This window comes from Perissodus microlepis, chromosome 20 (assembly GCF_051167445.1).
Source record: "Perissodus microlepis isolate ML-2025 ecotype Zambia chromosome 20, ASM5116744v1, whole genome shotgun sequence".
NCBI lineage: Eukaryota > Metazoa > Chordata > Actinopteri > Cichliformes > Cichlidae > Perissodus > Perissodus microlepis.
In genome coordinates, this window is record NC_140480.1 from 5,013,953 (window position 1) to 5,040,759 (window position 26,807).

Here is a 26,807-nt window from a genome sequence, read left to right on the forward strand (position 1 = left end):
CACAAACAACTTTTATTTTGAATAAATATGTGTGATGGCCCTTAGTCCTCCATATCCACTTACAGGTTATTGTGATTATTTAGATTAGGGGAGTGGCCTATTTAGAGCAATATTTGTCACTGTGCGTAATTGCTTAACTGAAGGTATATAAGGAGCTCAGCAATCACTTTCTGTCTCTCTCTTTTTCTTCCAGATCATTTGTTTTCTTGGGTTTTTCTTTTTGTTTTAAACAAACTTCGTTCACAGCACAGGAACACCCACCGACACACTCCGCACACTGGTCCTCAGTTTTTCAGATGCCATTTATTTCCATTATACAGAAGAAAAGACAAACATTTCAAACATAGACAGCCAAGAACATCTTTCCTGTGCCAGAATGTGTGAAATATAACTTAACATGAAAAGAATCAATGTCTACTCCATCCATATCTTCTGTCTGTAATGCATTGAGCTAGTTAGCAACAGGAAAATTGACTGCATATGCACTGAAATTATTAGATTGTGCTGTTGCATAATCTACTAAAAATATATAGGCAATTCTTCTTCTAGAAAACTTGCTGGGCGTGTAATCATTATACTGAAATCATAAAATTTAGATGTTGTGATAAGAAAGACATTTGCTAATGATTCTTTAAAAAAACAGCTGAAGACATTTTTATTTAGAAAAGCATTTAATTAATTTCCTCTTATGTTGTTTTTATTGTTTTACATTGCTGTTTTGTTTACTGTTACATTGTTTTATATTTCCATTAAGCACTTTGTGATTTTTATCTGTGAAAAGCGCTATATAAATAAATTTTACTTACTTACTTACTAAACAGCTAAAAAAAAATGGGCTTAATCTTCTGCATTTGTGATTAAAATATGAAATACACAATGTACTTGTTCAGATTTTCACCAGAGAAAAAGAAAACGGGATTCATTGACTTATAGATATATAGACATATAGTCTATTGTGGCGCAAGCGCAGCTCTCAGGTCTGACGGATTTGACCGCTGCCATTAGAAACGAGGTGTCCAACTGGGAGACTGACAAGGCAAAATCATCAAGTTAAAATGTTGTTCTTAAACTTACTAGTCAAGACAAGTTTGACTGTCTCGATACTTAAAGAGGAAAATCCATTTCTGAAACAGGTCCCTCATCAGGCAGACGTAGGGCGTGCACTGAAGCTTCGTGAGTGACTTCCGGGGAAGCCAACAGGAAAAGCGATAGCTCTGCTCAGAATTCTAGACCAATCAAATTTAGCCTTGGACGTGGCTTGTTTGCAGAAAGCTCTTCGATTGGTTCTTGCTCTACGTGGGCGTACCTAAGAGTCTCAGTCAAGTTTAGATGAGAACGAGGAAGTGGAAAACGAGCAAGGAGGAAATCTGAAGGAAAGGACTGGTGTGCGAGCTCGACTGTCATTTTAACACAGTTACCTTACAGTTACTTTGCCCACAGAACACAATGGCTGAGTAAGTCCTCCACTTGTTTCTTCTTCTGTTGTGTCTTTTCTTGTACAAAGTCGGGGCAATAGAAAGGTTATACCTACTAGTTGAGGTTCTTTTGTTTTTCTCCTTTGCTGAGAGTAATCTTCTTTAGTAGTTAATGCTAACGGTGCTGTTATCTGACCGGGGTCAGCTTTAGAGTTTGGTAGAAATATGTGTGGTCTGTGCAGCACTGAATTGGGTGGTGGTCGCTATGGACTCTGGGAAATTAAAGGGATCTTCGGAGTGAGGACTCTGAAGCCCATGTTTTAATTTACTTGAAATAAAAATACACTGGATGACTAGAGAGATAGTAGACAGAAGGCTGTTTTGATGATAATTACCCTGAAGCCAGACTATCCGATCTTCTCACCTGTGATGTGATTCTTATTTCCTCAGAGCAGACATTGCACTAATTGGTTTGGCCGTCATGGGCCAGAACCTCATCATGAACATGAATGACCACGGCTTTGTGGTAAGTTGATGCCTCCTGTGTGTGTTGCTGCTACTCCCTGCATAACCTGTTCCACTTTTCTTTCACTCATTCAATATCTTTCCAACAGGTCTGCGCTTACAACCGTACCGTGTCCAAGGTGCATGACTTCCTGCAGAACGAGGCTAAGGGCTCCAAGGTGATTGGAGCAGAATCTCTGGAAGACATGGTGACCAAGCTCAAGAAGCCCAGGAGGATCATCCTGCTGGTCAAGGCTGGACAGGCTGTGGATGACTTCATTGACAAGCTGGTGAGCAGTCAGTCCTGAACTAGGCTAAAGTTTAGAAACTGCATCCAACCTGCATATATTTATTGGGTTTGTACTACATCTGTTAATTCTCAGGTTCCTCTTCTTGAGGCTGGGGACATCATCATTGATGGTGGCAACTCTGAATACAGAGACACGACAGTAAGTCATAAACATTCACTGTGGAGCAAAACCTCTTTATTTCAGAGTATATCACCATAGCTCATGCACTTCTATCCTATAGCGGCGGTGCAACAGTCTGAAAGAGAAGGGCCTGCTGTTTGTTGGCAGTGGAGTGAGTGGTGGAGAGGAGGGTGCACGTTATGGACCCTCACTCATGCCTGGTGGACATAAAGAGGCCTGGTAAGTCGTCAGCTTCATTACATGTGTGTTAAAAATCAGTGAACATTTATCAATTTCAGAGTGTAACTTAATGTTTATTTTATAGGCCATACATAAAGGACATCTTCCAGAGCATCGCTGCCAAAGTTGGAACAGGAGAGCCTTGTTGTGACTGGGTGAGTGATGTATTTTAATCTGTGTGTATATTTAATGTTTATTAAATATATATTTGTTGTTATTATTATGCCAAATCATCTAACAAATATTGTGTGGCTTGAGCAGGTTGGCGATGAGGGTGCGGGTCATTTTGTGAAAATGGTCCATAACGGCATTGAGTATGGAGATATGCAGCTGGTCTGTGAGGCCTATCACCTGATGAAGGATGTCTTGGGTATGGACCATGATGAGATGGCACAGGTGCGCTTGTTGTACTTCTATGACACCACTTTCACATTTGTCTGGCAGTATTAATTATGTAAAATATAAAGACAATATGTGTTTTTGATTTTTTTTGTTTTGTTTTTTAAGGCTTTTGACAGCTGGAACAAGACTGAGCTGGACTCCTTCCTGATTGAGATCACAGCTAACATCCTTAAATACAAAGACTCTGACGGTAAACATCTGCTGCCCAAAATCCGCGACAGTGCTGGACAGAAAGGCACAGGGAAGTGGACGGCCATATCAGCCCTCGAGTACGGGACACCTGTCACACTGATCGGTAAGAGGAAGAAAGGAGGCTTAAAGCAATGAACTACTCATAAAGGCTAGTGTCATGTACCAATACTGCAAAAGCCACTTATCAAATTACCCTTTAATGATCAGATTTCTTGGGCTTATACTTTGGATCTGTCAGCTGGCAAACACAGCATGGGCTGTGAGCTTCTTTTAGAGAATGTGATCAATATGTTGTTGCCTGTAAGAAGCTTGAAGGCTATTCTGATGGCCTGCGCATGTCAGGTGACATAAGGGGGATTTGGCTTTGGTCTTTGCTGTGACTGTATCATAGTCTGTTTCATAAACAGACCTAAACAAGAAGCAAGCTTTATATGATTAACTTTAAAAGCATGCAGGGTAAACTATGTGGAAAATGTATCCAATGTACCCACAAGTGAGATTTTTTTTAAATTGCTGTGTTTGCTTGTTCCCTGTCTGTGTTGGATATCCTGCTGTGATAGAGAGGGATGGGTGCAGAATAAAAGGCTTCATTGTGTGAGAACTAAGCCCATCAGGGCGAAGCAGTATGCACAGGAGGCGCTCTCACCCAGCAGGGATCACATTCCTCACTAGGACAGTTTTTATGTTATAGAGCAATGCAGGTTTTAGCAAGTCATGCTGACCCAACAGGTTTTTTTTCCCTACTGTCCTCAGTTAGTGGCAAGGAAATGATCCTCTCTAATCTGGGAAACCTTGAGTTTTGTCCGCCATAGCTTTGGCACGCCTGCTTTACCAAACACTATTGCAAACACTGCTGAGTCATGCTGTCGCTCGAGCGTTGGCTGATAGTACAGGGTCGCTGTGACTATCAGCTTGGAAATTCTCTGTAATGCTTTGTCATTTTTTGAGATCTCGGGAAACCTAAATTACTATTAAAAAAAGAAAAAAAAAGCCGGGCAGTTAGTTTATGTGACACTCAAAGCGGTGTGTGTAGTATATACACTAATGCTGTCCCTCTTCTTTCCTCTCCCTTCTCTCATCCTGTTGTCTCCCAGGGGAGGCTGTCTTTGCCAGATGTCTGTCTTCTCTAAAGGATGAGAGAGTGGAGGCCAGCCGCAGCCTGTCAGGGCCACAGGGGGTCAAATTCAGCAGCAACAAGGCTACCTTCCTAGAAGACATCAGAAAGGTAAAACCCACAGTAAATGCATTTACTCTAAATGGGCCAGTTTAGAGCAGCATGCCACAGAGAGGTCAAAGTAAAAATGTTTGCGCACCCTTTGAGATTACCTGGTATCAGAAGTGATGAATAGACATTTTAAACACTGAAAATAATATGAAAATTGTTATGTTTTCATTTGTCCAGGCCCTGTATGCGTCCAAGATCATTTCCTACGCGCAGGGATTCATGCTGCTGCGCCAGGCAGCCAAAGAGTTTGGCTGGATGCTCAACTATGGTGGGATCGCCCTGATGTGGAGAGGAGGCTGCATCATTCGAAGGTACTTTTGCCCTCATGTGTCCACAGAGCAGAAGTTTGCCTCACTTCCATGTTGTGCAAAAGTTTCAACACTGTTGTCCAAACAGTGGGGGCGAGGGTGTCTAAGAGCCCTTGTTAAGAAAGCCCAACAAAAACAGAAGTTTTTGTTGCTTAAGATTTAAGAACATTTGAGTTAAGCTGCAGTTTCTTTAAGTGCAAGAAAAACCTTTATGCAGTTGTAAAATTGCCTTTTTGTCAATGTGTTTTGTGTTGTAATGTTGAAGTGAGAAAAGAGAGGAACAAAAGGACTCTTCCCATAAAATCATATTGAGAGACAAGAATGAGGAAATTGTGATTGTGACACTGGTTTACTTTGTGTAACCCGGCACTGTTGTTGCGTAATCGAACATTTAACTCTCATAATTTGCAGTGTACAGTCACCAGCCAGCTAATGGGGATGAAGTTCTCAAAGGGCATTCAACTTTGTTTAAATGGAGTTTTTATTACAGTATGTCTGGAGAACATTAACACTGCTTTTCCTCTTCCAGTGTCTTCTTGGGTAAAATCAAAGAGGCTTTCGACAGGAACGCCGAGCTGCAGAACTTGCTGCTGGACACTTTCTTCAGTAACGCTGTGCAAGACTGCCAGGTATGAGGAAGGAGGAAGTGGCCAAGCAATAACCTGCAATCACCACATTGACAAAGGCACAAAAAAACAAGTTATTTCCTCTTTTTTTAAATATAGAAAAGGAGTGAAGCAACAGTACGTCTTGTCTTGTAGTCACCAGCCCTCTGGTTGATTTGTGATATAGTGGTCTGGGTTCCCTTTACATTAAACGGATGAACTAATTCAAAGTGTGTGAAGATGATCGGAATTGAATCCATCCCAATAGACCCAAGTACACAATACATTTTTTTTTTTTCTTCTCCCCTTCCCACTTTACAGGTTTTTTCCTTTGCAAGTTTTGCAGTCATAGTGAGTCCTGCAGAATTTGAGCTGATGAAAATGCTGCAGTGATTGTTTTGGTTACCAAAAGCCTTGAGATGACCTCTAATTTATGACCAGATTCACAGTGATTTAATTTAGTCCTGTAAACAAACTTAATTATGTCTTCATTCTGTTTACTCTCCTGCTGTAGGAGTCATGGCGCGGAACAGTCAGCACTGGAGTCCAACATGGCATCCCCATGCCCTGTTTCACTACCGCTCTGTCCTTCTATGATGGCTACAGACATGACAAGCTGCCCGCCAACCTTCTTCAGGTAACACACTTCTGGAAACGGTCACGCCTCCACTATAGGAGGTGTATCACAATAAAAGATCCCTTGTAGCTCGAGTCTTGTGCTGGAATCTAGATGCTATAAAATCCTTTTTTCATATCGTGACTCTTTTGGTTAAAAATATTTTAAGGATTTGCAGATTTTAAAAAGGTAACTGTATCTGGCTTTGTTTTTAGGCTCAGAGGGACTACTTTGGAGCCCACACATATGAGCTACTCTCAAACCCCGGTCATTTCATCCACACCAACTGGACAGGTCATGGCGGAAATGTCTCCTCTTCATCCTACAATGCTTAAGGGAGATCTTCACAACACCCAAAAACAAACACGATGGAAGACCGAGGACGAGGGGACGTTATCAACAAGTGAAGATTTTAAACATTTCAACTTTCCACCATCTAGAACCCAGAATCTACTTAAACCAACTTTTTACTTCTCACAGAGACTTGTTGTGGTTATATTTATCAAGAGGTGGAACAACAGATTATGTGCATTGTAGACACCTCCTGTGTATTTTGATGTAGTCAGAGGGGATGTGTGACTCCATCTCGATATTACACAGGCCGCCAGGATACTGTTCCACAGTCATGTTGGGCACGGGGTCCACGGTGTTAACACTGGATTAAGGTGAACCCTTGCACTGTGCTGTGTTAGGCTAAATAAAGATTTTCAATCCCTCTATAATTAGCTTGAATGGTCCTTAACTGTCTGGATGCTGTAAACAGGATTGAAGTGTGTGTGATACTAAATAAGGCAACAAGTTACAGAGGACCGTGATATATAATCGTGACCTGCATTTTAAAGGCAAAGACATTCTGATCTACATAACCATTTAACACTGACGAAGACATAATTTATAAAACAACTTTATTTTAAAAATACCAAGTAGCTCCACACGTCTGATACGGTGGAGTTTTACACCACATGACACTCCTGATGCAACCCTAAAGGGGATGTGTTTCCGGTGGGAATTGAACCAGCAATCTTTTGCTTGCCAAGTGAATGCACTGCCAATTCCAGATGGTAAGAATAATTAAAATCTGTAGCTACACATACCGATCTGTATCAAAACAATATCAAAAATATTAACAGGTCACCGCAGTGAAATGACAAGAAACCATTTCATGTGTTGTCTTTTCAGTGGTTGCCCAGCAGGTGGCCCTAAGACCCCGACACATTTCTTTACACATGCACAAACTGTTAACACAAATGTTAACACTATTAAACCCTTCACTGTTTTAGTGGACACCAACGTGGAGACTTATTCAATGATACTGTAGCATACAGTACAATAAACTGTGAGACAACACAATGTTAGGTATGCTCTACAATTTAAATAACATGAGAAAAACTGACTTCAAATACAGCAGGTCACTATAAAAATTACAGCACAAGTTCAAAGACTCATTTAAAACTCAGCATCACAAGTTTCCCTAAGCTGACGTTACTGTAACTGATTTAAAGTATTAAGATGCTGTAGTGTCCGGCCTCCATATACTCATACATTACTGTAATACGGTGAACACAACACCATCATTAAACCCTATCCTGGGTCTGGACTGTTTAGGATTGGCTTTGAAACCTTAGAAACAATTCTTAGATAAATAAACCGCTGTTTATTGGGTAAACTGCTCATCAATGCAAATAGTTAATCAGCCAGTCAGATAGCAGCAAATCAGTGCATGCAGGCTTGTAGATGTGGTTAAGACAACCTATTGAAATTCAAACCAAACATCAGAATGGGGAAGAAAGGTGATTTAAGCGACTTTAAACGTGGCAGGGTTGTTGGTGCCAGACAGGAAGGTCTGAATATTGCCAAAACTGCTGATACAAGTAGATTTTCCTGCACAATCATCTCTAGGGTTTACAGAAAATGGTCTGGAAAAAGAAAGTAACAAGTGAGCAGCAGTTCTCTGGGCAAAAACTGTTGATATCAGAGGTCAGAGGAGAATGGCCGAACTGCTCGTAAGAGGGCAATAGAGCGGCCAAATAACCACTCATTACAACTAAGGTATGCAGAAGAGCATCTATTAATACACAACACCTCAAAGCCAGAAGGAAATGGGCTACCTCCTGCAACTCCCACGTGTCTTCAGTCAGTATCACTCAGAGGCCTTTAGCCTAATTTTTTAATCTGTGCTTTCATAAAAGCGTTATTTTTAGACATTTACTACTACTGGAGAGAAGAGACGTGGGGTGTAAAGCCTGTCAAAGTTTTTAAATCTTTTGTCTTCAAAACTGGAAAATGGCCAAATGTCACTGGCTTTCATTTAGCCAGCTCCTCGTGAGCACTTATTTGGCTGGAGACGTTTGTTTTAGAAAAAATGTGCTTATTTTTGTTTGAGTTGCAGAAGGTCGTTTTTTGGCAAGACAACGGCTGCTGCAGCAGAAGTAGTTCTCCAAGAAGTGCTTAAAACAACACTTTTCCAGAGACAGTGGGCGGCATACACAACATGAAAGCATGGAGTTGTATCAGTGTTTCAGGTTGCTGGTGGTGTAATGTTATTATAGAGTTCACTTTAGGCTCTTTAGTATCAAATGAGCATTGTTTCACCTTATCCATGCCACAGTGTACCTGATGTCTGCTTCCATTAGGATATAACCCTATCACAAAGCTCAAATCATCTCAAACTGGTCTGAGCAAGTTCACTGTACTCAAATGGCCCCCACAGTCACCAATGCTCAGACAGGAAGAGCACCTTTTGGATGCAGTGAAACCTATGAACCTACCTATGAAGCGCCTTGAGGCGACTTTTGTTGTGATTTGGTGCTATATAAATAAAATTGAACTGAATTGAATTGAAACAGGAGAGTCAGATCCCAGATGTACATGTCAGAAACCTGGAGCAACAATGTGCTGTAATCATGTCAATAAGGACCAAAATCTTGAAGGCTTTTTCATCACCGTCCTGAATCTGTGCAACAAAGACTTAAAAAATTTCTGAAAGCAAAAGGGGGCCCGACACAGTACTAGTAAGGTACATCTAATGAAGTGAGTGTGAATATTTAACCTCCTGAGATCTGAACTCTTTTAAGGGTAATAATTTTTAATTTCTCTTTGCTATTTGGGCTGATTGGGGCCTGATGAATGTAAAAACAAAGAATTATCTTTTTACCTGATTTTGCTCTACAAGTGCCTGATAGCCGCATATGAGGATATTCGTTTTAAATGTGAATAGAACAGTGGCAGCACAATGTCCTTGTATGTGGACATCAGGCCCTTGTAGAGCAAAATTTTGTACTGTGGTCCAGCCAACCCAAAATGTGATGTCCACATATGTGGACACTGGGAGGTTAAAATGGGATGAGCACTGAGAGCAGATGCTGCTTCTTGGTGGTGTTAAAGTAATGACCAAAAAACAGCAACACTTTCAGCTGTGAAAGTTGAATACAACTCCACAGCTTTAATTACCTTCATTTCCTGTACTGGTCTGCAGTTAGCTGCTCATTAGAAGCAAAAAACACCTTCTCACCTTAAACACATTCACCTCTCCAGAATTACTCACCTCAGTTTCTACGTTCATAAAGTGTATTTTATAACAATCTTGATTTAAAAAAAAAAAAAAAACCCCAAAAAACAAACTGTAATCCTTTAAGCACTTCAGGCTTGTCAGGAAATTCCCAGCCGCTGTAAAAAGAGTCTTGTAAAAAGTCTTGTGCTAACAAGACTGCTTTAACAGCAGTGATGGTTGTTGTACCTGACAGGAGTGTGTCACAGCTGTTATTACACCTGCTGTTAAACAGTAAACAAAGCCTCGCCTCAGTGCACCGGCGCTGCAATAGCTTTGGCGATTACCATATTGATGTTAACATCAGGCTTTCATTTGGCCATCTTGGGACGCTTCAAAGAGCTCATTTGACTCTTCATGTCAGAGCTTTGATCCTGAAAGGGTACACAGCAGAACAAAAACAATATAAACTCCGTCATTTCAATGCTTAACTACATATATACACTTCGAGTACCATAAACACGCAGCTTTATTATCAGAGCGAGGCTCGCTACAATAGGGCCTTGTATTCTTAATGCGGCCTGACGCCATGCAGGGGTTGCATTAGAGCGCAAGAGGCTGTTAGAGCTCAGTTAAGGCAGGGCAGGTGCAAGATGACACCTCTGAGTCATGTGCAGACAAAGCAGGCACCAAGGAGACACCAGACAGCGTGATGACGATGCAGGAGGAGGAGGACTGGATGACGGTCAACACTGATTTTAGTCAAGATCAAACCCCAAATCAGAATCATTTCTATAAATCATTTAAGACACATTAAAAACAGCGTTTTACATATGGGTCCAGTGCTGAAAATTTATGTGGTTTCATGGGCCCTTAAAAAGCAAGCAGCTCAGTAATTGTGCTTGTGTACTAAAATACTGGCTGGCAAAGCTTCGTTACAGTTAATTTGCTTAATTTAAAAGGCAGAAGATTTTAGTTTTTTAAAAATTCATCTTTAGAACTTGAACGTTTATTGTAGTCAAGTACATTAAAGTAAATTACAAACTGGTTATAATGAAAGACGTTATCACACAATGCAGTGGTGACTCATTGTTATAATACAAATACAGGAAGTCACAACTCTTAAGTGTTAGAGTATTAAAATTAAAGGCTTGAATACTTCTGCTTCGTGACATAAAGCAAATGAAATACAAGTACAAAACATAATGATAGATTACGCTTTCTAAATGTTGTGTAAAATTTCAAAATTACTTATAGGAATAGCAGAACAGAAGAAACAGCTTTGAACTTTGTGCTTACATCACAATAAATCACAAAAAAAACATAAAAATGCGTGGGTACGTGGAGAGAGGTTTAATTTGGATTGAACTGACGTCAATTGGAAGTGCGTCACGCTTGAGGGTGTATGAATGAGACTGCAGGGCTTAAAATATGATCTAACTAACTGAGACTGAGTGCAGCAGGTGTAGTAAGAGTGAGATTATTTTGTCTGCTATGTCAATATTACGCTCCACCAACCACTGACAATCTGGGACTGATGGAACAAGAGGTTTGGGCGTATGCACACTTGGTTCTCCACTTTAATTTAAATTATAAAAACAAAAATCTAGGTACAATTTTGCTTGCAAGTCATATGAAAATACAGAAATTTTTCTCATGGACCCATTCGTTTAATTCAGATAAACAGTCCTGGTACATACCTCTGACAATACAGCAGAGAGCACTCTCAGAAACCAGACTGCATCCTGGAAAAGATCAAGCTGAGACAAATTCCTCTGGAAAACCTTTGCAATCTGCTTGCAGTGGGAGAAACCACATTAAATCACACTGTGAGAAAGGTTATTCTCTATGGGGAATTTGAGTTCTAGGAGGACCTTTTAAAGATCATGGCTGTATGTATAATAAATGTTATGTTTAAGCACAAGGAAAATATTTAAACCCACTATCTTGTACTTCTGGTATTATTGCAGAGTAATTCTGAAAGATGTACAGACTTCTCTGTTATTCATTCAATTTTTTAGGTAAAACTTAAACTGATCTGGTTTTGATGCCTTTTTTCAGTTCTTAAAAAAATCACAATTTCTGCATTTATGTACAGTTTTAATGAGCTCATCTCAAATAATTTCACACCAAAAATAAGTTTGCAGAAACCTTGTCACACAGTCCATAAAAACACATGATTTCCACACATTATTAAGAGTAATTTAGAGTGTAAAAGATTTTAGATAAGTTTTTTTTTTTTTTTTTTTGAAAACCCCCCTAAAAAACTGCTTTTACATAAATACAACCTTTAGAGATGCATTCCTGATTGTCAACTGATGATTTGTACGTTTAGTTTCATAGTAGTCTTGAGTGTGCAGAGAAATTTTCACAAACTCTTACAGCCATTTAAAAATGGAAAGTATCAACAAATTTTAATATATGAAGGGGATGTGAGAGTCCTGTCCAACAATCAGCAAAAACTGTACAACAGCACCATCATCAGGAGGAAAATATAAATTACATCCACCAACAAAGACTGTAAAAGAGTCTGTTTATATAGTCAATCTTCTATATACATTATATATGAGCTAGCTTTCTGCAGGATGCTAGAGCCGTTTTAACAAAAAGACTAAATCTGAATTGTATCTGTGTTTCAAAATAAATCCTAAAAAGAGATATGGATTAAAAGCAAGGAAAACTAGACATTATGGCCTGAAAAAAAGTCACATTTTATCTACATTGAGAGACCACAATGATTAAAAACTCCAAACCTTTATTTAACAATGCAATACTAATATGTCAGAATACAATGTGTGAATTGCTGCTGTTCAGTCAGTTAAGTCCCTTTGATGAAAAAAAGAAAAAGAACAGCCAGGTGATACATTTCAGTCACTTAACAATCAAGGTAAACAGAACTAGACAGCTTCCTGCTACACCGATATCATTTTTAACCACATCAAACACCCGACTGGTTAATACTTTGATGTCAGTGACTGTTGGGAGACAAAAGAATAAAGTGTTTACTGACAAACACCCAGTTTTAGAAAGGCAAGACCTGTCTCACAGATTGGGGACCAGATAAAGGAATGATCGCTGCCAAGCAGCAGGTGTTACTTTCGTCCCAACTGTGACATCTTTATGTATGACAAAAAAAACAAAAATACCTTGATTGTCACCGAGTATGGTCCGCTCTAAATTTGGTGGTCCAAGGTTTCTTGCAAGTGAGGTGAAGAAGATCCTTTTCAGGATTAAGGTTCATTGTGGTTTGCACCGGCACACCCAACAAAGGCTTCGTCTTCCACGCAACTGACTCCAACCTTCATTCAGACGAAAACCTGGGCTTTCCGTGTCCGAGGTCCCTATACATGTGAATTAAAGTGTTGGCAGTTCAATTAATGTAAAGTAAGTTAAAAATAATTGACTATCAAGAGGGCATTATACCTAGTCAAATTCAATTTTATTTCAGACTTCCCTTTATTCACAAAACATAGAAAATGCATTCGTAACCACTTCAAACACAAACTTTCAATGGGAACTTGTCAAACATTCACCACATCAACTTCTGAGCTCGCTTTCAAACTTCAGCACTCTTTCAGTGTCCCGCAACCCCACCCACCCACACAGACTTCACTAGCACAAGGTCACATTTTCACACAGAGAGGGTGGTAACAAGGAGAAAGTAAAGCACACAACCAGACACAGCATTCACGTCAATAGCAAGAGAAAGCTACAAAAGGATACAAATACTCATAGCACTTGACATTTCACTGTGATTTTAAAGATTTAAGGTTGATAGAAAACAATGAGAAAAAGAGACCGTAGGGATCTCGAGATGCAATAAATGTCCTTGTGATGGCCATGGTGAACACACTCGTACTGGTTTCTTCCTCTCACACTCACACAAAGCCACAGGTTCTTCTCAACTCTCGCAGGCATTTGTCTCTTTTGAATTAAAAAACAAAACAAAACAAACAAACCAAAAGAAAAACAAACAACAAAAAAGAAAAAACTCCGCACCAACAGTCCTTCTCACACCGCTTTCTTTCATTTCGCTCTCCCGTTCGCTCACTCTCACTCGGGCCAACACCAATCCCACTCACTGATCTCAAAAAGTGACAACAGCAGACAAAATTTCTATATCCCAAAAATTAAAAAAATTAAAAAGGGGGAGAGGAAAAAAAGACAACACCCACCGTCTAATACAGTATATGCAGAGTGAAGCTGTGTTCTTGGATGACAAAGCATTTACACATGGGAGGAGGGGAAATGATACTGAGATCTGTCGAACATTGCTGCCAATGAGGCGCTTCCTCCCGGGAAATTGGGAAAGAGTTGGTGAACTGCAGAAGAGATTTCCATGAAGGCGTTTCCAAGATGTCAAACAAAAACAAAGATAAAATCAAATGCATACATACATATATATATATGTATATATTTATATGTAATTATAGAAAGCCCATCATTTCACAAGAGGCAATCAGGGGGCTCTTGAGATACTCGTGCATGTTTATAAATTATTTTATCCTGCATGCACAGTAAATTTGTGTAACATATTCTCAAAAAACAAAACCAGGTCGTGTGGCAGCTTCCACTAACAAACTACACTTCTCACCCATTCAATGCATGACTACATAAGTCACACACAAGTATAAATTTCCTCTTTAACAAAATAAAAGGCAGTGTATTTTTTCTTTTTTTAAATAACATAATATCTAAGCCATTCCCCCTCATATGTATACTTACCAGGTCAGCCTTATAGCAACAGAAAGAGTTAGCTCGTAGCTATCTACATTCCCCAACTAGAAGACTTAGACTCCATAGATGCACCAAAGCCAGAGCTGAAGCCGCTGCTGGAGGCCGTGTTAGTGCCTGCAGCCCAACCAAGGCTAGCTGAGTTTGGGCTGCTGTAACTGGTGCTCGCAGAGCTATAGGTCTGGTCTCTGGTTGTAGTGGCTGTGCCTGCCGTTGTGGTCAGACCCTGCTGGTTAGCCAGCATGCCCATCATTCCCCAACTGCTCTGCAGCGCTGCCTGAGCAGCCGCGACCATGGCTGGGTTTAGACCGAGAGCTCCAAAGTTAACCCCTCCGCTACCGCTGCCTAGTCCACCGCGATTACTGCCATAGCCCTGATTGAACCCACCAGCCCCAAAACGCCCTCGATCCATCATTTGCCTACTATTATTGTGTTTGGGCTCAGCATTGGAGATGTGCACACTGACACCCTTGATGATCAGGTCCTCTCCACACAGAGCTTGGGCAACCTGAGAAAGAAATGAGTTACTAAGTCTGTGTATTTCTTTTTTCTAACAGGTAAATAAATACTCCGTACACTATAAATACCAGGTATCATGAGGTATTTACAGTATAAATCTGTAATTGAGCTCTCATGTTTTCCACTACTACACCAAACTTATATGCATATAATTACTGATATAATAGATTTGTTTTTGTTTTATCTAAACATACATATTAGGTCTTTCTCACTCTTCATGTATAATACCATCTACTCATATTCAAAGCCCGTCATTTAAGGTCACTCTTACCTGGTCATCAGCAAATGTGACAAAAGCAAACGCCCGGAAAGGTTTGGGAATGAAGACGTCTGTGACTTCACCATACTGCATGAAGTACTGCCTCAGATCATCAGTTGTCATGTCCTCTGTGCAGCGACCAACAAAGATTTTACGGCTCCGCATCGGCTCATCGGGACATGCCTGAAAGGAAGAACGGGCACCACCATTTCATTTTAAGTCATGCTGCTCAACAATCCAGATTCAGTTTTACAAAATCTAATCAACATTTGTAACCTGTGTTAAACGTCTTTTTAAAAATCCACTGCAATGACTTTAAAACGCCTGCTTGTAAGTGTGGAAACCCAATCCTTATCTGAAGTGAATGTGTATGAATGTGAACGTGTGACACAGATCAACAAGCAGTAACAGGTGCTGTAAGCCTACATATAAACTTAAAAATAAATTTCTACCAAACCTTATTCACTGAAGAAATCAATTTCTACCAAAGCACTTCTTTGAGACACGGTAAAATCGTGCCCAACCCACCTTTGAATTGGGAAGTTTACAGTCACACCATCTCCCGTCAATCATGTGTCTCTGAGCGATGACTTTGGTTTGCGTCTCGTAGTCGGTGAACCGGACGAACCCAAAGCCTTTTGAATTGCCAGTTTTTGCATCTCTCTTCACCTGAAAATGTGCGAGGTGAGCAAATTCATTAGTACACAAACAAAAGTCATACCCTTGTTGCGCTCAATGTCTAGAAAAGAACTGAGAAAACATTCACAGTCACATGACACATCAATACCTGCACCATGATGACCTCTCCAAAGGTACTGAAATAATCCTTGAGGTCTTGTTCTGTTGTTTTCCATGGCAACCCGAGGACAATAAGATCCGATGTCTTCTGAAAGCCCCTTTTAATTTTCACAACTGTGGCAGCGTCTATTTCCTCCATCTTTCTTTTGTTATCTATGAAGGATAAATAAATCATGCCAGTGAGAAAAAAAAAAGCAATCAAAAAACCCTTGTCTTATATATTTACAAAGCTCCCCTAAATTAAAAAAAACAAACAAACAAAAAAACGAAATACAACTGTTTACTATTTCAATAACATGTTGCCATAACAGCATCAACTAATCTGTTATAATTTTCCACAGTTGTCACAACCTTGCTGCACGATTTGATCACATTCAGTAAGCAAGCTATTAAATACAGAGCTTTAATCCAGTTCAGTCACCTGTCTCACAATGTTTTTTTGTTGGTGTCATTTGTGTTTTATTAGACCAATCTAATACAGTAATCTCTCTTTAAGGTATCTTTTGGAGGCTCCAGTTTGTGATGCTGCTGAATTTTGTAATATAATACTACTGTACAGTCACAAACATTTTTTATACGAGTTAAAATACAGCGCACACGTTTAGGTGTTGGGCAAAGCAGCTTCACTACAATATGAACAACACTATGTTCAAATTTGGACCAATCCCGAGCATTAAAGCGTTAATTGTAATACGATGTATTGGTACTTTTAACTAGTTATAGTCAAATCAACTTAACAGGCAGTTTGTGGGCAGGGTTGTCAATTTGCTTACATGTTTATAATGACACAAACACCTGGCATACCTTTGGGGTAATTGACAATGTACACTAGGTTTCCCCAGTCGTTCTCCGGTGGGTGCAGGACACCCTCCACAAGCCGGACTCCCCTCATGCACTGGGTCTCTGGGTTTCTGTATCGCAGCCCGCAAGCCCCTGGAAACTGCGCTGCTACAGATGACAGCAAAACAGTGCCGTCGTCCTCTGACGGGATCTCCATGGGTTCCTCATTTTCTTCCTCAGCCACCCGAATGTAAAGCTCTGACATGGTGTCCAGGATGGCTGAGCTCTGGTCCAAGCACGGTCAGCTGAGAGAGCTCAAGTTATCAGTAAACACCGGAGTGGTGCGAGCGGATCTGCCCCTGGCTTTTAGTTTACTACTGTTAACTGTGCGCGAAGCTAATGTAACACAAGCGCAGACACGCGAACTGCGTGAAACAGTTACTCTGCGACTCTTTCGCGTTTAACAGCTGGTGGCATGAAAGCCGGGATGCTTTCTTTGCCAGAAATGACACTCGTAAACAAGTTAGCCAGCTAGCCACTGAGCTAGCACACTCAAGTCAGCTCGAAAAATGAATGGCCGTCCAGTTTTACAACGCGCTGTCAACAAATACACGACTCCTCCTCGTGCTTACGAGCGCGTGGCCGAAAATTGTACGTCAATAACAACTTCGACGAGTTATCGAGTTCGACGCAATTTCACCACCAAAGCGAGTATATCAATACAGCTGCACGCGGCTAACCTCTTTTAACCTCAAGCTAGCTAACAAAATGGCTGCTGATGCTCACCTTGTAAAGATGACATCATCGACTTGGGAGAGTGCACTCTTATTTGTGGGGCTGCCAAAAAATTAATTTGAAAACGTTTTCTGAATAGATTAATTTTTGACTATCAATTGCCAGTTACCGTTTGTGAATTTAAGTTAAACCTAATCTTCCTTTTTATTTTACATTTATCAAGTGTCGTAACTTGTTTGTGCCAAGGATAAAGCTCCCGAGTTACCCTTTGAAGTCTCACAGGAAGCTAGGAGCCCAAACAAAAGGTGTGTAATGTTTTGACGAAATTAAAAAAAAGAAAAGCCCGACCGATGTTTTGGTAAGCCAGTATTATTGCCCGATATTGGTCAATTGCAGAGACTAAAACTTCCGGTCTTCGTGGTAATTTTTAAAGCACATCACTGACACAATAATAAACAATAGGGACCAAATCTAATCGTTTTCAATGTTAAGTAACTCTAACTGTATTTACAATTCGTTTTTTAGAATTTTTTTTTATTTAACTCCCTAACAATCTGTACATAAAACCCTGTACCCTGACATAAATGAATGAACAAAATGTTCTCGAGATACATACAAACAGAATTTACAGGATAGAGGGAAATAGCTGCAGAAAATTAATAAAATATGTGCAAACATCCATGCAAATACAGTTTGTAAGGCAAACACTGAGCATGCACAATTCTTATGAGCTTGAAAGTCAACATTTGGTATGACAACCTTTATTCTGCAACACAGAATAAGCCCCCCCCCCCAAAAAAAGGCCAAAAAAATATGACAATTTTTTTTGGCTAACAGCAGTTTGAGAATCAACTTGTCAGGGTAAAATACCATTTTCTACCTGCTAAATTCAACCAATAAAATGATCATGTGTTTTTGCAATAGGCTGCTAGTAACAAAGTAAAGTGAGATTTTATTACAGGGGCAACAATCTCTGCATCGATGTCAAGAAAGCAATAAAGGTTAATAAAAGGAGGTCACTGGAAGTGAAAGGGTCATGATGGATGACAAACACAAAAGGACACAATCCTGTAAAGTTTATTTTCACACATGCTCAAAACAGCAATTGTTCTTTTATTTTTAAGCTTTTTGTCTCACTTGCCTTTTAACAAAGCAAAGTAAACACACCTGTGCTTTAACCTATCCAGGCCAGTGACCCCACCTCTCACCTACAAATAAGACTATCCACAGACGTTTCCATCACTTCACCATGGATCACATCAGAGTTGGCATCCTTGCTATGTGAGTAACAGAGATATGTATAAATGTTATATCTACATCGTCTTTCAAATATAAGCTGCATTCGATGCTCTTTTCTACAGTTTTTTGCAGTGTTTTATCACAAAGAGCGCATTTTTCATTCAGAAACAAGAATGGATTCAAACTTCTGCAGCAAGATTAACAGGTGAACATTTATTCACTTATGAGCTAAAGCTGTTATGTTCTTAGTGTTTGTGAGAAATCTACCTGCTGCAATTTCAGAAGAAGATGTGGTTTGCTTTCCTGAATACATGGAGATGTGGATGCACAGTGCAAGAATCGAGGAGTTCAGGGTCTGGCTGTCGAGGGCGCTAAGTATCCAAGGTAATTCTTTATGACAAGATAAATGACTTTAAAAAGCATTCATTTAATGCTGAACATGTCATTTCTGAACCACTGCTTGCTTTTCACAAGCCAACCTTGCATCTCTGGATCACCTGAATCTCCAGCTGTCTGCCTGTGGATTCTCACTGCAAAACGACCCCGACGATAACTACGTTTTTAGAGTCAGCTACACCGGGTGTTTTGTTCGGCAGCAGGTTTGGCATTCTTTTCTGAAATATGCAATCCATATCTACAACCTCAAATCTTTTAGCCTTGCACTTGGGCTTGGTGGTGATAATGATCTGTGTTAATATTGACTTTTCAGAATGGCTCTAATGTCTTAACATTAAATTTGGTGCGTAGGATGAATCGATTTGGAAGCCAGCATCATAGTTTCACAATGAAGTGCCCTGTGATGTCTGTGGTGCAAAGCAGAGAGCAAATCCACTGTGACCCTGAATATGTTCAGGTAACAATGAACATTTTGCCACATTTCAACCTAACTGTATTTATATATTAGGATTAGTTTGCTTTGTTACTATAAATAATTTGTGTGTGCCCTCAGGTGATCAGAGAAATTCCCTATGGAAACTGGGATAATGAGGTAGTAATTACATTCAGTGCCTGGAATTCTGATTACCTTCTAAAGGATCACAATTTTGTCTGTAGATGTTTAATGTTTGGAAAGCAAGTCTAACTTTTTGTTTGTATTTATTGTCTGATTTTTGCTGCAGCTGCAGTGGTCGCTGTGTCTGGACGATCACCTCCTTGTAGCTCTGGAGGATGCCAGCTTGATTCAGATGAACATTGATGTGAATGTAACAGACATAAGAGTTCAGGGCAGGAGGAGGGAGATCTTAAGGCCTGTCAACGTGAGACTTCACACAGCATTATGCCACCTAGTGACTATTGTTAGTATTACAACTGAAATGTACTCAATTACTGTTTGGTTAATACAGATAATGGAAAATGAAGGGGAATTTTTGGATTTGAAGCTGGTCAGAGACAGATATGCCTACAGTATGGAAGCAACTTGTCCAAAAGGTGGGTAACAAGGACAGAATTGGAGCTGGGAGTTATTTTTCCCTTTAAAAAAAAAAAAAATGAACCAACAACAATAGTGAGTGTTTGAGTTTAATTAGAGCAGGGGTGTCAAACACAAGGCCTGGGGGGCAGAAGCAGCCTGGCACAGACTCCAGTCGGGCCCACTGGGTGGCTTTGGAAAATGTAAAAGAGGGCGTAAATGTTGGACTTTTAACAGTATTTTCATCTGTTTTACAGCTTTTACAGTTCAACAGCTACAATTTTTCACTATCTATTATAGAAATATAGTATGTTTTTTCGCAGTTTAAGAAGAAGGTTAATATTCTGTAAAATAACAAAAACCTGTCACTGTGATGACCTTTACATCAGTAAAAATCACTTGGACTATTTTTTGTTTAATGTTGATAAAAACATGTGGGGACATTTGCTTTTTTTCTGTCTTCTAAAGAGAACGGATCAGTTATAAAAATGTTAAAAATACTTAAATGTAAAAGTCCTGAATCCAAAACCAAAATATTCTTAACTCCAAAGTATTCACAATAGTTCTGTATGTGGTCATAGTTTGAACTAAAGCTACAAAGTTTCAGCTTGGTCCAGTGGATTCAAGGTCAGATCCAAAGGGTCACAAGTTAAATCTGTGGGTATCATCAGATGACTGATGAAAATGAAATAATAGTTTTGAAAGTGGCGCACTTTTTGTAAATTTGCCTCTGTACACAACACAGTAGATTTTAAATTAAACCCACACGATGTAACTGAAGCACAGACCTCCAGCTTAAATTAAAGGGGTTCGTCTAAAATATTGCACTGTTTAGGAATTACAACAATTTTTTATATAAAGTCTTCGACATATACAAATGTTCAACATTAACTGAACAAAGTAACATGATTTTAAACACAAGGATTGTTGCAGTCAATGACTGGGTAAAATCTAGAGCCCATGGAGCTCTCTAAGTGCTGTGTTTCCTCCATTGAGATGCTAGGCCAGGTCTTCACTGTAGTCGCCTTCAGTTGCTGCTTGTTTGTGGGTCTTTCTGCCTTCAGTTTTGTATTTCTTAACTAAAAAACATGCTGCGTTGGGTTGAGATCAGGTGACTGACTTGACCATTGAAGAATATCAGATTTCTTTCCATTGAGAAACTCTTGGGTTACTTTGTATCATTTTAAATCCACAGTTCATCCTCATACTTCTATCAGGAGTCACATCATCAGAAAATACTCGTGATTCAGTGTCCGTGGCAGTCATACACATCCATACCAAAACACTGCCTCGACCTGTTACCTCTGATTCTGCATAATGTTCCTATTCTCATCATTCCGGTACAGGTTTACCAGAATGATGAGAATAGGAACAGTATGAGAAGTTTACCAAATCTTGGTTTTACCAAGATTTTTTTTGTCCACAACCATGCAGGCTTTTTTAGATGTTTTCTGACAAAGTCTAATCCAGACTTCTTCTTGAGGTTAACCAGTGGTTAGCACCTTGTTGTAAATCCTCTGTATTTACATTAATGACGGTTCCTCTTGATTGTGGACTTTAACAATGACAAGCTTACCTCTTTGAGACTCATTCCTGAGTTCATTAGATGTAATGAAGCTGCTTTTCTTTGAGCAATGTAAATGTAATGCACTTCTGTGGTCAACCACTTTAGTTGTCAGGCTCTTTGAACAATAAGGAAATAGGCCACGAAACGCTTTACCAGTCCACTGTCCGATAACTTTTGAGCATCTGAAAGTAGGAGACTGTATATAACAATGGCTGATTTCCAAAACATATTGTGCAATATTTTTGTTAAACCATTTGAAAGTTTGCACTTTACCCACATGGTGATTGTTTGGTTTATAATCCACAGAGACGGTGCAGAGACGCAAAATTTAAAAAACATTTATGATTGTCCAAAAATGTATCAACCTCATCGTATATCTCATTATATATATATATATATATATGTTAAATAAATACAGAGCAAATGTGCAAATGTAATCAAATAGAAATTGGCAACAAGTGAAAATACTTATAAACAGATACATCAAATATAATTACTTGTTAATAACTAACCACATTAACACATCTTATTTTATTTCAGTGAACGCATCCACGGCAGACAAGACTGTGCTGCACATCCTCAAACGCAGAATGGGTTTGACCAGAAGAGGCACCTATCACAATGAAGCACTGACACTCAGTGACCTGTCAGTTATCCAGACAGTTACTTTCACAGTGCATGAGACGAGTGAATTTGTAACTCTGTCCATTCCTACAGCCCAAATACTCCAGACAAAGGTTAGTGCTGAAACACAAACCTGTATGACTCCAAATCACGGTGGTAGTGCATGGCTGTCAAAGCATACACTAACATGAGTAAACTGTGCGGCTTTGAGGATTCATTAAAGAGTAACACATCTAACCCAGGTTTATTTTACAGCCCTGCACAGATGACAACCAGCTCCTGCAGCCGTTCTACAGGGTGGATGCTGTGCTCACCTTCAGAGAGACAAATCACAAAATGCACTGGACCATGGAGAGCACGCTGCCATGCATAGGTGAGTTTTCTGCTGATGAGCACAGTAAAAACTAAAGAGGTGATCAATTATTGGATGTTTTCTTGACCATGGCATTTAATGTAGTCACACCAGGCACTTCTTGTTTGTTGCTCAGCCAGACGCTTAATGTTTCAATCCTGTTAATGAAAACACTCCAATATACACACATCAGACACTTTATTAGGTACACATTGTCTGTACTGGGTTGGATCCTCTTTTGGATGCCAGTCTAGGTGTATCTCTGACCCATGGCCCTACGCTCTCTCTTCACATTTTCCACTCTTCATTGCACCCCTCCAAAAGAATGTTTAAAAAATTAAATAAAAATAATATCACATAGCAATAATCAGTCATATCATTATCAATAGCACTCATTTTAAAATCCCTCCTTGAACAATTATTTTCAGTGGAACAATTTCTACATATATCACAGTGTGTTTGCACATTTTCAGCATATGAGTGTTAAAAATGTTTCAATCCTTTAAAAAAAACACCAAGAAAAACTACTCACCCATCACCACTTCATCTTTCGAGCCACGGAAGTCTGAAGTCCTGGCTGTATATTCATCCTGCTCTCTTCTCTTCTTCTTCTTTTAAGGACCACTTTTTTCCTTTGGCTCACTAAATATAATTTAAAATGCCGCTGCACTGATTTACTACTGTATAAGACACCTGCAGAAAATTAAATGGATAAATATTTAACATCAACAGCTTTTGCACACATTTTCCACAAATAACAGGGAGCAAGGTCAGGAAGTACAAGTCATATATTTGCTAGCATACCCCTCTGCTATCAGAACCCTTCAGAAAAGATGCCTCTTTGAATCAGTGGAGAGTAAAAATGATTGAGTAAATATTTGCCGCTAAAATGCAGTTCATGAGGAAACTACATACTGCATGCATACAGTTAGGCTTTGGGTCACAAGCTAGAACCAGGACTTGAACTTACAGTGTGACTTATAATCTGTCCACTTTAATGTTATGGTGTCACTGATTCTGTGTAATATAAATTGAGGGATGTGCTCGATTGATATCGGTGTTAACTGAGCTTCTCCTGCTTTCTGGTTCTGGGGCATTTATTTGGCTGCCGTGTTGAAAGTTTTGCCTTTGCAGCCACAGTTACCTGTTCTTAGCTGATAGGAGTGGCACTTCCTGTAGTTTTCTACTGCTGTAGCCCGTCTGCCTCAAGGTTTGAGGTGTTATGTGTTCAGAAGTGCTTTTCTGCATACCTAGGTTACAACCAACTGTTATTTGTCCATTCTGTCCATTCTTCTCTCTTTTTTGGACCATTCTGTGTAAACCCCAGAGATCGTTTGTGGGGACATCCCAGCAGATCAGCTGTTTCTAAAATACGCAGATCAGCCCAGCTTGCATGAACAACTACACCACGTTCAAAGTCACTTAAATCACATTCGTCCCCATTCGAATGATTTGGTTTGAACCTAATCAGGTCACACTAAAGATGGCTACACAGCTACATTCACTGGCTGATTAGATATTTGCTTTAACAAGCAGGTGTACTTAACAAAGTGCCTGGAGTGTATAGGGACACAACATGCTTCTGAAATTGGATCCAAGATATATATATATTTTTTCAAAATATGTCGTAACAATGCAATAAAGAGCTCTTAACTGGATGATTGGATGCATCCCTGTGGACAGTTATTGTGCGCCTGCAGTTCCACTTCTTATAGTGTTTTGTTAATATGAAAATGTTAAAACATGGGAAATAAAGATCCTTAATAGATGTATTTTAAGATCTCTAAAATAGTTTTGTGTCAGTTAAACTACTGCTGAGAATGTACAAATAATTGTTTTAAAAAATGTGGCTTCAAATTTTCACATCGCACTCGTGTAAATTCATTATTAAACCTGTGTTTGCTGCATTGTCACAAATCATGTTTTTTCACAATCCCTGTAAGCCAGAATTCACTGCACCAGTTATTAAATTGTGGAATAGCAGGCATTGTTTTTGTTTAATCTCACCTTTGTTGAAATCACCATTATCTCCACAGCTGCACCTAAAAACACATCATCACATGTCACATCTTCTCCTGGCCCAAACAACATAAGCCCGTCCACACTGGACTCTACACGTGAGACTGTAACTACGGACGAGCCTTTGCCCGACCTCGTCACCATCCCAGAAGAAAACCTAAAAGAGAGAGATTCGTTCAAGCCTGCAAAGTTTCCCACAACTAATCTTCCTCACATGCTGAGAGAGGGCCGCAGTTTTAATATCAACGCTGACGAGATAATAAGGGATGATGTGTCTTCTTCAGTGTTGGATAATGGCACCAGTATCGACATTAACGCGAATACAACTAGTTTATTTGATTTTCTACATGCAGCTACAAGTGTTTCAGTAGAGTCAGACTTGCTTACGTCAGCAGCCACAGCCCAAATACCACATATGTCTCTTACCACGCTGGCTCAGCCTGATGAAGAGTACCAGGAACTCAACACAACCAGTAGGAATGAACAACAGCAAAAGGAGAAAAAACTGCAGTGGATTTGGTAGGATTAGATTTATTTATTTAGTTAAGTCAAATTATTCTTCAAGTAATATATCTTAATTACTTTAAGGCCTATTTTACTCCTTTTCCTTTTAAACCCAACTGGTACCACATACATCTGTTTGCAGTCATGAAAGGTGACGCAGTGGTCAGTGAAGGCTGATTATACAGTGCAAGCAGAATTACCATCAGACCTCTGCCAGCTATTGCCTCAGGGTGGATATTATCCAGACTCAGACAAAGGCAGGCGTTAAATAAACACGTCTCTTTCCGAGCAGCAAAACAGGCTGATGAAGAGAAGACCTTGTGTTAGCCGATGCCACCTTTCATTGCAACTTGAACTCAAATCACAGAAAGTCATAATAAAAGCTCACAGATTGCTTGTCAGCGGTCATTCTAAGATTCTTAGATGTTAGAATCAATTTTATGTGTTAAAAACTGTTTTCTTTTCAACAACAGATCAAATTTAGCTTCTGATTTACTGTAATGTCAGCTGTAGCTGTCGCTCCCCTCGTTGCAGTACGCTAAACCAACAGCAGAGGGCACTCTCCAACATGTTTTCAGTAGACTCCTGATGGGTCACAGCCTGCCTCCAGATGCTCTTTTCCAAATTAAGCAGTTTGACTTTTTTTTTTTTTTTTTTTAAAAAAAGTGAACCTAGATTCAGTGCTAGTTGTTTTTTTGTGTGTGCACAATTAAATGAACTTTATTCATCATAAGATAACGCAGTATAGAAGGGGGGGTTAAATTTATTCACTTGAGTGCTTTAAATGTAACACCCATACAGAATTACTGGTATAGATCAAAATAGCTGAAGAGGTTTCGTTTTTGTCCCACTGCTTTTTTTTTTTTCCACCTTTGTTATTGTGACCTCCCGGTATGCACCAAAGCGTCTCTAAATGATAACCGTGCGGTGTTGCGCAGTTACATGCATCATATACAACGGTCTGTGGGGCAGAAAATCTAAACTTCCTTGTGCCTTTGGTTCCCATCTGCTCAGTGAACTTATGAGCAGGAAATGGAATAAGTGGTGCAAAAAGCATGCCAACATCCCCGGTTCTTTCATGTGGCCTCTCTCGGCCATTAGCCTATCTGTATCGACTGTTAACTGTCTTTACAAAGTTAAAAATCCCTTTCATGTTTCACTGTTTCTTTTTTGTTTTAATTTCAGTCAGAGCATATGGTTTGCACATCTGGGATATGCTAAGCGTGGTGGCACCCCCCAACCCCTCCCCCCAATACACACACATATACACACGAACACACACACACAGACTCTGTGAAGTGATCCATATATGGTCTTCATTGTTATTGCTCATAATCACTCATCATTATTATAAACAAGTTCTGTCATGATTGGTCGCTTTGAGTTTGCTGTCTGAAGATGCTTAATAGTGTGAACTTTCAGGATTATATATATATATCTATATAAAAACAAAACATGTGACTAAAGTAGGCGAAACTTTCCCTCATTTAATACAGAAGTGTGAAACCTTACAGAGACATGTCACGGGGTCTGGTCATGCAACTAAATTTACCATCTCTGACTATTCTGAGTCTCCTTGCATGACCGCTTGTCCACAATTTTTTAAGCAAGATACATGCTGTGGAGCAAATTCTTTATTTCTCCTTATTTGAGCTACAAAAATGACATTTTTCTAGTTCAGACCTTTAAAAGTGGGCCAGCAAGAAGACTGTGCAGCTCGTTCTGCATGACCACAAACAAGCAAACAGATGAGGGAATGTGATCAGTCTCATCCCACTGCAGAACAACCACATTTTAATCCTGCATAATAGAGCGAAAGTGGTAATCTAATGACATCAAAATGAAGTCAGAATTACTATTGTGAA

General features: G+C 39.6%; 3 protein-coding genes across 4 annotated transcripts; 2 read left to right on the top strand and 1 right to left on the bottom strand.

Moving 5' to 3' along the window:
• The first annotated feature begins 1,313 nt into the window (after window positions 1-1,313).
• Window positions 1,314-6,639, top strand: pgd (phosphogluconate dehydrogenase). The gene is made up of 13 exons (XM_084916936.1): window positions 1,314-1,454; window positions 1,866-1,941; window positions 2,030-2,209; window positions 2,303-2,368; window positions 2,451-2,569; window positions 2,655-2,724; window positions 2,831-2,965; window positions 3,077-3,266; window positions 4,258-4,388; window positions 4,566-4,699; window positions 5,226-5,325; window positions 5,816-5,938; window positions 6,133-6,639. The coding sequence occupies exons 1-13, from the start codon at window positions 1,447-1,449 to the stop codon at window positions 6,250-6,252; spliced, it is 1,452 nt and encodes a 483-aa protein (XP_084773062.1). The 5' UTR covers window positions 1,314-1,446; the 3' UTR covers window positions 6,253-6,639.
• A 5,503-nt stretch (window positions 6,640-12,142) lies between these two features.
• On the bottom strand, window positions 12,143-17,257 carry tardbpa (TAR DNA binding protein a). Of its 2 annotated transcripts, XR_014798887.1 has the most exons (7): window positions 16,519-17,255; window positions 15,704-15,867; window positions 15,445-15,585; window positions 14,929-15,099; window positions 14,562-14,646; window positions 13,580-13,726; window positions 12,143-12,745 (listed from the first exon to the last, which is right to left on the bottom strand). XR_014798887.1 is itself a non-coding variant. In XM_084916937.1 (5 exons), exons 1-5 carry the CDS (start codon window positions 16,757-16,759, stop codon window positions 14,173-14,175), a joined length of 1,191 nt encoding a protein of 396 aa, XP_084773063.1. In that variant the 5' UTR covers window positions 16,760-17,257; the 3' UTR covers window positions 12,143-14,172. The 2 variants fall into 2 exon arrangements, 1 of the variants encoding a protein (XP_084773063.1); XM_084916937.1 differs by having other exon boundaries at window positions 12,143-14,646; window positions 16,519-17,257.
• Window positions 17,258-17,382: 125 nt separating this feature from the next.
• Window positions 17,383-26,192, top strand: ciroz (ciliated left-right organizer protein containing ZP-N domains). The gene is made up of 12 exons (XM_084916935.1): window positions 17,383-17,534; window positions 18,417-18,510; window positions 18,591-18,673; window positions 18,751-18,852; window positions 18,943-19,067; window positions 19,178-19,321; window positions 19,418-19,456; window positions 19,587-19,724; window positions 19,812-19,896; window positions 21,984-22,180; window positions 22,323-22,440; window positions 24,456-26,192. The coding sequence occupies exons 2-12, from the start codon at window positions 18,479-18,481 to the stop codon at window positions 24,959-24,961; spliced, it is 1,569 nt and encodes a 522-aa protein (XP_084773061.1). The 5' UTR covers window positions 17,383-17,534; window positions 18,417-18,478; the 3' UTR covers window positions 24,962-26,192.
• The last annotated feature ends 615 nt before the right edge of the window (window positions 26,193-26,807 follow it).

Coding starts and splice junctions, on each gene's coding strand:
- pgd (XM_084916936.1), top strand. Junction 2,570..2,654: donor GGTGGACATAAAGAGGCCTG/GTAAGTCGTCAG, acceptor TTTATTTTATAG/GCCATACATAAAGGACATCT. Junction 2,966..3,076: donor ACCATGATGAGATGGCACAG/GTGCGCTTGTTG, acceptor TTGTTTTTTAAG/GCTTTTGACAGCTGGAACAA.
- tardbpa (XM_084916937.1), bottom strand. CDS start 16,759: ATGTCAGAGCTTTACATTCGGGTGGCTGAGGAAGAAAATGAGGAACCC. Junction 15,586..15,703: donor GAGAGGTCATCATGGTGCAG/GTATTGATGTGT, acceptor GCACATTTTCAG/GTGAAGAGAGATGCAAAAAC. Junction 15,100..15,444: donor GTAAACTTCCCAATTCAAAG/GTGGGTTGGGCA, acceptor TCTTCCTTTCAG/GCATGTCCCGATGAGCCGAT.
- ciroz (XM_084916935.1), top strand. CDS start 18,479: ATGGATCACATCAGAGTTGGCATCCTTGCTAT. Junction 19,068..19,177: donor GGTGTTTTGTTCGGCAGCAG/GTTTGGCATTCT, acceptor TTGACTTTTCAG/AATGGCTCTAATGTCTTAAC. Junction 19,322..19,417: donor GTGACCCTGAATATGTTCAG/GTAACAATGAAC, acceptor GTGTGCCCTCAG/GTGATCAGAGAAATTCCCTA.